This window comes from Salvia splendens, chromosome 10, assembly GCF_004379255.2.
Source record: "Salvia splendens isolate huo1 chromosome 10, SspV2, whole genome shotgun sequence".
Taxonomy (NCBI): Eukaryota; Viridiplantae; Streptophyta; class Magnoliopsida; order Lamiales; family Lamiaceae; genus Salvia; species Salvia splendens.
The window spans coordinates 21,983,493-21,994,943 of record NC_056041.1 but is presented as its reverse complement, the minus strand read 5'-3'; the positions used below and the strand labels follow the sequence as shown (position 1 = coordinate 21,994,943).

Genomic DNA, 11,451 nt, shown 5'->3' with positions numbered 1-11,451 from the left:
CTGCTGAATATCTATTTACTTTTGAAGAGCCATTAATTGACTAATGTTACACTGAGTGGCTAATCATTCTCATTTGCCTATATTAAACATGTAGACTAGCTAAGCGAGAGAAGAAAGCAAGAATCTCAGGGCGGCAAGCTGCACCGCCAGTCCATGATCATGAGGCTGGCAGCGCAGTGAGCAAGCGCAGCAGCAACGACGAAAACATGGAAGATCTGATGACTATGGCCAACAATATCAAACGCACCGGGCTTCCATCTCTCGGGAACCCGAGTTACGTAGATAAGGGCTCCAGCTCCGTACATGAGCCACATGACAACCTCGTACATGAGGGACACACGTATCTTCGGCTGATCCCAGTGCAGGATCACAGCGTGGGTGGCTGGGACCACACCCGAGAACCCCATGCAGAGGAAGAGGGTAGCCCTGAAAGACCTGGTGCGGCCATTCGCTAGCGAGGGGGCGAGCAGGGTCACGACTACAGCAGCGCCAAGTATGGTGACCGAGGAGAGGTAGAAGAAGCGCCAGTATGGTTGGTCTGCGAAGATGTAGAAGATTGGGGTGAAGAAGGAGCAGACTATCATGAGGGAGATGCCGGTGTAGTCGAGCCGCCAGAAGAAGTAGTGGAAGCGCCGGGAATGGCAGCCGAAGAGGTGGGAAACTGAGCTGAAAATCAAGCAGATCATTGCTCCACTCAAGAAAATCAGCCATGGCCATATAGGAACTGAAGTGGCATGCTCTTCTTGTGTATGCAAGCTTCCTAATCCAGCTACCTTTCCTATGTAGGAATCCTGCAACAACCACATATTTTTCTTCAAATACATTCTTCAGAGAGAGTGAAGAGAGAGATTTCAAGAGAGAGCTGACAGTTATCATTGACAACCATCCATCACTTCCGCTCCCGAAGAAGACCGCCCTGACATTTCTGAGGCTCGTTTTTTCGTTCAAACTCATTATCATCATCTTTGAGAATATCAAAAATCCGACTAAATGCCTGCGAATTATCATTTTCCGAAACTTGTGAATCAACCGACACGATACAGAATTTACGAAATCAACAGCAAAAATGGAAGAAGCACGGACGTCCAAATGTTGAGGGACTCGTTGTGCAGAGAGAAAATGCTGAGAGCAACATCCTTCAACTGCCATTCGCATCGGTAATAATTCCGGATGAATTCGTTATCCTTCATATACTCGGGCAGCTCCTCGAAATTGATCAATGCCGCATCGCAATTCGCGACCACCTTCCTCTTCTTGTAACAGTCGCAAGCCGCTGACAATTGCTTGGGCAAAATCGTCATTCCGCAATTTCTAGCTCACTACGCAATCGTCAGTACTGTCATGATCAATCGATCTCCACCGGAAAAAGGAAACACGGGCTCTCTCTTTCCCGGTGAGATCTTCACCGAGGATATTTTGTCGACGGCTGCAATCATGCGTATGTGTATTTATACACGCTTTGTGTATAGCTAAATATAGGCGTCCATATAAATAGCAAATAAGCTGCTACCCTACATTCCTTCTCTTGCAGTTATAACCGCTTCTCTATCGCTCTCAGCATAAAAACTAAGTTAATATAACTCTCCTTCTCAACTCAACATAGAAACTACTTTTATATCTACGATACTTGTTACATTACAACTCAATGCTTGTATGATTCCTACAACTATCAGAGGATGATGTTACAAATCTTTACTTTTTTATTCTAGCTCAACGTGCACTTCTTCTAAATTTTATAATTTAACAAAATTTATTTAAATTGATCCTAATGTTGAGATGCCGGTTCAATTTCATTTACATACAATCTATTAATTGATAAAATAAAATAAAAATTATACTCCATCCCGTACCATTTTAGATGGCATACATGAGGAATGACACGAGATGTGTTGGGTGAAGAGAAAACTAAAAATTAATGTGTGACATCTATTATGAGATTACCGTGTGATAGTATCAAAAATTGTGATATGCAGCAGAAATATTTTTATTTCAGCTCAAGCACATGCCGTCAATGGTAGATATCGTGTTCATCGGTTTTCATCGTCTTCGTGTTCGACCAACTCATCCACCTACAAAAGCACGCCACATTAATCATCGTTGAAGGTCCATATAGTCGTAATATAAATATAAAATGTTCAACCAGGTATTTCATTCTAGAACTCTTTCATAAAGTTAGAATACATGGCTATATTAGTTCGTAAATACATTAAATGATGTTAGTGTGGGTGGGATAGGTGAAGCGAGCAGGCGTGAGGAAGAATCGGCGGTGGGCTCCGATTGGGAAGACGGAGAGGAAGCGGAAAAGGCGGCGGCCCCTCCTGTATGTTTGATCAAATATTAATTTATGAAGATATAATATTTTGGCTGTTTAATGTATTTTCTGTAATAAATATTTAAGAGTAATATGATAGTATTATATTACTTAGCTATCGGTTTGTAATCTGAATATTCATCAACACATATTTTTGTAATTAATTCCCAATTAATTTTAGAAGTTAATTTATAGTAAGGTCTATATCACTAATTATATTCAAATTTATCCTCTTATTGTCAAATTTAGTTTTCAATTCTTTCTAATCATTATCATATACTCCCTTCGTCCCCGATTAATTGTCACTCTTTAACCGGGCACGGGTTTTAAGAAATGTAAAGAAAAGTTGGTTGAAAAAGTTAATGGAATGTGGACCCACTTTTTTATATTGGTTTTATAATAAAATGTGAGTGAACTGAGTTAGTGGAATGTGAGACCTACTTACCATTTATGGTAAAAAAGAAGTGTGACAATTATTGAGGGACAGATGGAAATGGAAAAGAGTGACAATTAATCGGGAACGGAGGGAGTACTATTTAATATGAATATGTGTAAGTTTTATAATATTTAAAATTTAAAAAGTAAAAACAATATTTTTACCTCGAAGATTGATAAAAATATAATCATAATAATCACTCTTTTCGTCTCATTTTGAGTTCGGTACAGATATTAAGAAATGTAAAGGACGGTTGGTGAAAAAAGATAATGGAATGAGGTATTACCATTTATGAAATATTTCAGTCGGGACTTCTAAAAGTGAGACACCCGAATATGGTAAACCAGGACTTCTAAAGTGAGACGAATGTAGTATAATAATATAAAATTGATCTATATATAATTTTAAAATAAAAATATTTTTGAAATATTAAATTCTTAATACACACTAACCAACTAAATTATGCCCCCTTCATAGGAAGGTAGTTGAGTTGTATTCCTTTTGGTATGAAAAAATTAATTTGTTAAATAATTATTATAATAAATGCTTATATGTGATTATGCTTTTATCAATTTTTTATTATACTCATATAATTTATTATTTCATAAATGTTGTTGTGGTTACCTTTTTATTTTAATTATAATGAAACTTAAAATAGATTCATGTAAATAAACCAAACTAATTAACAATTTTAATTCCTTTCAGATTGTGCCAAAGTAGTTACTATAATTTCAACCTAAAGGGGTGGTATAATTAAATTGTTGTAATGGATATTTGTAGATATAATTAATTGTATGATAAAATTATTAATCGAATTTGTAATACATTTCTTTTTTTGTGAAGTGTATATGGTGATAATTACACGGTTAGGTGATTATGTTTTGGAGGGTCAAGTATTGGGTGACCATAAAATTGGCCATAAAGTGTTGGTTCCTCGAATGTCTTTAATACCGCTTGATTCAAAGTTGCCATTTGAATTTCTTTTTATTGTTGTTTATAATGTTATGAATATTCTTTATAATTAATTTATATTCTTATTTGTAAAAATATTTGTATATTATTTACTCTATATTTTTAAATGTTATTATATATTTGAAAGAGCAGGTTTGCGTAGGTGTCGTTCAAGCAAATGGTGTATCCTACTGATCAGGATGAAACAATCCCCTGCTAAGCCTAAAACCTGGTATCAATAATTCCTCAACCCTCTTCTACTGGGTAGTATAGTGAAGGTAGGGTTCGAATCCCACAGAGATGGTGACGGTTGGAGTGATTGTGGTGATATTCTGGAAAGGTTTTGGTTAGCTACCACGCTTGGGTTGAGTCTCTACCTAGGCAAGAATTTGAAAGTGGTATCCTACTGACTAGGAGGTGTGAGAGGATTCTGATATGCAACTGTGTACGTGGACATGGTGAAACAGAAAATATTCGAAGAGTACTAGGTTTCTATTTTGGGCAAAACAGAATATCAGAAGGTAGTGGTAGTTAGGTGACTGGGCTTGCAGATCTGAAAAGTAGCAGCTGAAAGGTAAGGACAAAAGTAAAAAGTTGTCAAAAAGCAAAAGTGGTCCCAAATTTGGATAGAGATGTTGTCTTCTTCAACGTGAATCGAATCAGACCAGCAAAACCAGATTCATTACCATAAAAACACAGATTAACAGCTTCAAGAACACAGATCTACAATTAAAACTTCAAATCAACAGATCGAACACTAAAACTGCAATTATGCTTACTGGTCAACATGCAGGGTGGCAGAAATCACGTAAACTGAGTTTTCACACTTAACTAATTCAGATCTAAAATCTAACAGCTATCTAGACTTGCAAACTCAGAGTGATTAACTACAGAAGTTAAAACATGCGATTCCTCACTGGAAATTACCGTAACAGCTAGATCTAAGCTATCTAGGCAGAAAGAAGTGAAAACAAACATGAACCGATGCTGGAAAACAACTTCATAGCATTTAGAAAACGTTTGGATCTCAACCAAGACTTCAAAATAAGCAAAATACTGGAAATGCGAAAGATCCAACGTAGAGAAAAACAAACAAGATTAACTAGAAAGCAAATAAAGATTGTTTTTCCCACTCCGGGCGATGGAACTGCTAACTACGATCGTGCTGACTGGAACGAAAGAATGGAACTCCGGCGAACTGATGATCTTCAAGTGACCATGGCTGTGGCGATGAACGAGACTCTGGACTGGGCTGAAGGACTGAACTACCGAGAGAATTCTACCTAAGAGTGATGATGATGAATCCATTTTTTTTCTCTCCATGTGGCTTCCTTTTATAGGGAGGCTTACCCTTGATTTTAGGGTAAAACCTTGTGGTGAGATGACTTCTTTGCCCTTAATTGTGGTTGATCAGTCCCAGCTATCCTTCTTCTCCATCTCGAGCCATTTTTGCATGTATACTGGTCAGTACGTAATCGTCCTGACGCCCTTTTCACCTGAAGTATTTGAAGCTTTGCCTACTGGCTAGAACACTCAACCTGCACACTTTGAGCAACTGTTTTGCAGATATAATCAATTACGCACATCATACTGACCAGTAACCAAGGCCTAGAATACGACTTCCTTCCATGCTTGGCGCACCAGAGAAGAAATAACTCCGTCATCGATGTCCTAACAGCGGAGTTCGACTGCCCCAACAAATTGAAATCCAGGTAAAGCTGGACTAGGCGTAGGATTGGGTTGTTGAAATGAACGGAACGGGAAATAGTGGACTGGAATTGCCCTGCATCAGGGTGAGTAAGTTCCTCCCAGGCTTCCTGGGGGCTCAAATTCCACATGTCTGCGGGGAATTCCCCGCTCCCTACTTCTCCACTGAGGCCCTATGGCCTCCCCTAAACTGCACATTCCCAGACGCACGGTTCACTCAATCAAGCTCATCCGTATCTCTCCGCCAAACAACCTAAAACTGATACATTCCTCATCTAGATCAGTTGTGCCCTTAAACCTAAAGGTCGTGAAAAACTCCTTCGCTAACCTAACCGGGACACATCACACTTTCAGGGATGAGATTGCCAGAGTGTGGACGGCGGAGACGGGCTTCTTTGGTATGCTTAATCTTCAGTTCAAACTCAGCAGAGTTAAGGGTTTTCTCAAGGGATGGAACAGGGAGGTCTTTGGGAACATCTTTGACAAGCTGAGGGAGGCGGAGGAGGCAGTTGCCGCTGCGCAGGCGGCTTACGACGGGGACCCGACAGGAGCCCACAGGAGTGAGCTTAGCCGATGCACCGCTCTCTACGTACTCTGCACTAGGATGGAGGAGGATTTCTGGAAGCAGAAGGCTGCCATTCGGTGGGCGGCAGAAGGCGAAAGGAATTCCAAATTCTTCCACGGTTGGGTGCGACAGAAGCGGGTGAAGTCCCGGATTCACGCCATTCAGGCAGGAGGACAGACTCTCACGTCGGAGGATGATATCAGACAGTCGGCGGTTGACTACTTCCAGCGGCTGCTCACGTCAGACGTTGCGCACTTGGAGCAGCCGGACCTAGATCTACTGCGCGGTCTCCCAGAGGATGTAGACAGCGAGGGCCTCTGTGCAGTCCCCGGCTACGATGAGGTGAGGGCGGCGGTCTTTGCCATCAGTGGGGACAGCGCCTCGGGACCGGATGGCTTCTCGTCTCTTTTCTTCCAGCACTGTTGGGACATCGTTGGAGCAGAGGTGGTGGCAGCTGTGGCGGACTTCTTCTTAGGAGCGCCCATGCCCCGTAGCTTCACGGCGACGACCATCATACTCTTGCCGAAGAAGGCAAGCCCGGCGACCTGGGCAGAGTACAGGCCGATTAGCCTTTGCAACGTGACCAACAAGATCATCACCAAGATCTTGACATCGCGTTTGGCGCCGCTGCTTCCTCAGGTTGTGGCGCCGAACCAGAGCGGTTTTGTAAAGGGTCGCTTGCTTAGTGATAACGTGCTCTTGGCTCAGGAACTGATTCACGACATCGGCAGGTCGCTCATTCAGAAGGCAAACTCGCCTAATCTGGCCCTCAAGCTAGATATGGCTAAGGCCTATGATCGAGTGCAGTGGCCTTTCCTCCTCCTGGTACTTGAGAGGATGGGATTCCCGCCGGGCTGGGTGAGTATGGTCGATCGATGCATCTCTTCATGCTGGTTTTCAGTGCTCGTGAACGGGGCTCCGGCAGGTTTCTTCCAGTCTACGAGGGGACTTCGCCAGGGAGACCCGCTTTCGCCGTCGCTGTTCGTGCTTGCTGCAGATTATCTGTCGAGGAGCTTGAACAGGCTTGTGGACACTCATCCAGATATGGAGTATAGATGTGCTAGGCGCGCGCCGACCATATCCCATTTGTCTTATGCCGATGACGTTGTCATTTTTGTCAGGGCGCACAGACAGTCCGTGGAGAGACTGGTTCATTGTCTCGAGCACTATTCTGCCGTGTCGGGTCAGATGGTGAACAGGGGAAAGAGTCACTTTTACCTCTTTGAGAAGTTCGACGCTTGGGCGGCTGAGGTGGCAGAGGCGAGTGGATTCCAACAGGGATCCCTCCCCTTCACTTACCTTGGTGTCCCTATCTATAAGGGGGGGCTGAAGGCCGCCTACCTATTAGATATCCGACAGAAGATGGTAGACCGGATTCACAGTTGGTCTCACAGACATCTTTCTCTCGGAGGGCGCCTCGCTCTGATCAAGAGCACCCTTGTCACCATCCCTCTTCACATCTTCCAGGTCCTGAAGCCGTTTGAGTATTGGATGAGGGAGTTGGAGCAGATCTTAGCCCGGTTTTTTTGGGGCACGGTCGGGGAGCAGAGGAAGATTCACTGGGTTAGCTGGAAGAAGAAGATTTGCCTGCCGCTGGATGAGGGGGGCCTCGGTGTCCGTCGTTTCCGCGAGGTCGTCAAATCTTTCAGCATCAAGCTCTGGTGGAGATTTCTCGCGCAGGATTCTCTTTGGGCGCAGTTCACCATGCGCAAGTATTGTTTCCATGTTGGTCGTGCTTTCATTTCTCCTTACTCTGTGCATGATAGTCCTATCTGGCATCGTCTCACGGACATTAGGGGTCAGGTTCATGGTCTCATTAGGTGGTCCCTAGGCGAAGGGGGGATTAGTTTCTGGGACGACGTGTGGGTCGGGGATCGCCCCCTTAGGACCTATTGTCCGCCTGGGACGGATCTTCCTGCCGCTGAGGTCTCTAGGTTTTGGCGTGATCATACTTGGCATGTTGATAAACTGCATGATTATTTGGCTATGTATGGTGCGCCTTTGCATGTGTTGGATATTATCACGGCGGTTCCGATTGAGGTGGGCAGGCGGGATGTGATGCGATGGAGCCTCACTGGCGATGGCGAGTTCTCGACGGCCTCTGCTTGGGAGCTCATCCGGACACGGTCCCCTAGACATTTCGGACTTCGCATGGTTTGGAATGCTGGGCTGACCCCGACCATCTCTGTCTTCATCTGGCGCCTCCTCCTCCACAGGGTCCCAGTCGAGTGTTATGTTCAGAGTCGTGGTATCTCTCTTGCATCCAAGTGTCTGTGTTGTGTCTCTTCTTTTTCAGTCGAGTCGTTTCAGCATTTGTTTGTGTCGAGTCCTCTGGCGAGATCGGTTTGGGATTACTTCGACGGCTGGTTCCCCTACATCAGCACACACATTCACACGTGCACTGATATTGCACATAGATTAGGTTTTTGGTGGAGGTCCTCTCACAGGGCCACCGCCTTGCACATCAGCTTCATTATTCCCTGTTTGGTATACTGGTTTATCTGGACGGAGAGGAATAGCTGCAAGCATCGTGGCATTTCTTTTCGTTCTTCACATGTTATTTGGCAGGTTGTTCGGCACCTGCGGATCTTGGTGGCGGCGGGTGTGCTAGTCCCCCTTCATTGGCGCGGTTGCACCCCGGCCGTTGACTTCATGCCTTTGGCTCCTCCTCACCGGCGAGTTCTGAGGTCCTTGCAAGTGCTTTGGCATCCACCCGACGATCCTTGGGTGAAGCTGAACACCGACGGGGCCTTTACTAGCTCGACGGGACAGGCAGGCGGTGGGGGAGTGGTTCGGGGTTCAGACGGTTCTCTCTTGGGGGCCTTTTGTACGCCTCTTGTAGCTGGGTCGGCCTTCGAGGCGGAGCTTTTAGCTCTTCTTCACGGGTTGACACTGGCTATGCAGTTCTCCTCGCAGGTTTGGGTCGAGATGGATGCGGCAGCAGTGGTCGCGGTGTTCACTTCAGGACGCGGAGGAGCAGCGGATGTGAGACATCACATGGCTCGCATTCGTACTTTGCTCGCACAGATACAGTATATGTTCTCTCACATCTTTCGTGAGGGCAACCGGCCAGCAGACTTTTTGGCAGGTAGGGGGCTCCAGACCCCTGCCATCACTTTCTATGATGCGGATTCAGCGCCTCGGTATTTGAAGTCTCTCGTCAGGATGGACCAGTTGGGCTATCCAAACTTCAGATTCAGATATCGAGATGGATGACTTCTTCACTTGGTTCGTTGTTTTGATTTATGGTTTTTTGTTTTCCTTTGGATTTGTTATGATGTATAGCTTTGTTATGTTTTTTCTCTCTTTAGTTAGATGGTTAGTACCCGGTCTGTGGGGATACCATAGTAGCTTAGTTAGCTCTTGTGTTTTGTATCTCTCGTGCGGACCGAGTCACTTTTGGGCTCGTCTGATGTATGTTCGTTTGGTGTTTTTTGATATATACAGGTTGGGGGTCCGCCTTAACCCCCCGCCGTGATGGTGTTTGAGGAAAAAAAAAAAAAAAAAAACCTAACCGGGACACTCGGATCCCCATTCTCCAACAACCACTCAAAACCTAACGCGTGCAAATAAGAGAGAAATTGCCCGCGGGCACCCAACTCATCTAAAGAAGGAATATGAAGTACCTTTCCGCTCTTCACCTGCTTACTCCCTTCATCCTTGCTATCGAAAACTTTCTGTAGCTCCTTCGAGTCGAAAAGCTTCATCTCCTCCACCAGATCATCAGTAAGGTCCACTGTCCAGCGCCGGTACCTCAGTCTCTCTACCGGTGGGTGGACTAACTCCCGATGATCATCCAGAAGTTGTTGTTCGGCGTACTCCTCATCCTCCAAAGAGATATCGCTGTCGGAGGCTGATTCCTCGCTGGCAGCGTATTCGCTATCACTTTGCTCCCTCCGGTGTTCCTGGACTCGCTGAACTGACTCAGTAAGGACTATGCCAGTGTTCACTGTACGTGGCTTCTTGTTGCTGGGCTTCTTCTTCATAGGGGCCTTCCCTTTTTGTTTTCTCTCTTCACGGTATCTAACTTCCTATCCGTCATCCTTGTCTTTCTCTTCTTCAGGTTCCTTCTCAGCTTGTGTCGAAAATAGATCCTGGGTAGTAGGACTGGTCTCCTTGTGGCCTACTAACCTGGATGCGAGGTCCAGACCCTCAGCCATCCCGTCAGCCTCTTCACCTTGGCCACTCAGTGTTGGAGAGACCGCTTCGGTTTCCATTGCAATATCCTCTAGGTCAGTAACATGTAAAGACTCCTCCCCAGGTTTTGTGGGAGTGGTCCTCTCTTCTTCACTCAAGATCTCCACGGGATCTGCCTCTGTGTTCGGCTTCGCCTTACTAGCTGCCCACTTCCCTAAGCATCGTTGAGATACCCTTTGCGGCTTTGGCTGTCTAGCCTTAGGTTCGCGGTTCGCCCTTCAACACCAACTTCCTCTTGATGGCCTTCGGTTTTGTCACCGGAGGTGCCACTGGGTTGGGTAATTCTGGTCTTGCTTCTGTTTCTTTTGCTTTCGTTTCCTGTGCTTCAATAGATGTATCACCCCTCTCTGCTTCTGGCTGGGGTGATTCCGGCATAATCTCTTCTTCCCTAGCTTGGTTTTCCGAGCGGTTTCCTTCTTCGGCTTCTTCACTCTCTCCTACTGCTCGTGATGCGAGGTCTAGCCCCTCAGCCACCACGGCAGTGTCATCTTCCATCCGATTGACATCATCTAAAATAGCCTGAAATTCCTCATCGGTCATTAGGCCCTACTTCTTGGCTGATTCGTTCAGATCTATCTCCTCCCTCGCCACTTTTCGGGGAACGACTTCCGCCGTCAGCGTTCTCTTCGATCCGACTTCCCCCTGTAGGTTCCTCTGTTCCCGACCTTTCCTCGCTTCACATTCTTCCGAGTCGGAATCGTAATGAGCGGAAATGGGGTCAATCTCCATTGAATCACTGTGTTGTGGAGTTTCTGAGGGTTCCGAGGACTCAGGTGGTGCGGTAGTCGATGGAGCTTCTCTTTCTGGTGGAATTTCGGAGGAAGTCGCAATGGAGGTGGGGAGTGTTGCTGTAGCTGGTACAATCGGTTCCGAAGGATTTTCTCCGATTACTCTCTTTTGTCTCCCGATTTGACCAAAACCGGTCAGCGCCGCCGACCAATCCCTATTAGGGTCCTGCTGTCGAAGAAACGCCGCCATTGCTTCCAAGGAGACCATTGTTGGCGCTTGAGGAGTCGGCTCTGAAGTTTGCGGTTGTGGTTGTGGGCTCGGTGGCTGTTCTTCCCGCGGCGGTGGTTGTGGGCTCGGTGGCCGTTCTTCCCTACGGGTTGAAGTGGGTTTGATTTTTGTTGCTCGTGCTTTCTTTCCCATGTCTTAGATCTGTGAGATTCCGGGTATAATGTGGGGGTTGGTGTTTGTGGAGTTTTAGAGTTTAATTTCTGGGCGAGATGGAAGAAAATTTTTAAAAGTGAAAATGAAAATGAGGGTTTGTGAAGGAGAAAGGTG

The 11,451-nt window shown here is 45.6% G+C and overlaps 1 protein-coding gene across 2 annotated transcripts; it reads right to left on the bottom strand.

Annotated features, from left to right (window-relative positions):
- Nucleotides 1-14: 14 nt before the first annotated feature.
- Nucleotides 15-1,665, bottom strand: LOC121750338 (heptahelical transmembrane protein 2-like). 2 transcript variants are annotated; one of them, XM_042144858.1, is made up of 3 exons: nt 1,084-1,665; nt 823-994; nt 15-791 (listed from the first exon to the last, which is right to left on the bottom strand). In XM_042144858.1, exons 1-3 carry the CDS (start codon nt 1,299-1,301, stop codon nt 126-128), a joined length of 1,056 nt encoding a protein of 351 aa, XP_042000792.1. In that variant the 5' UTR covers nt 1,302-1,665; the 3' UTR covers nt 15-125. The 2 variants fall into 2 exon arrangements, with proteins under 2 accessions (XP_042000792.1, XP_042000791.1); XM_042144857.1 differs by having other exon boundaries at nt 868-994.
- Nucleotides 1,666-11,451: the final 9,786 nt, after the last annotated feature.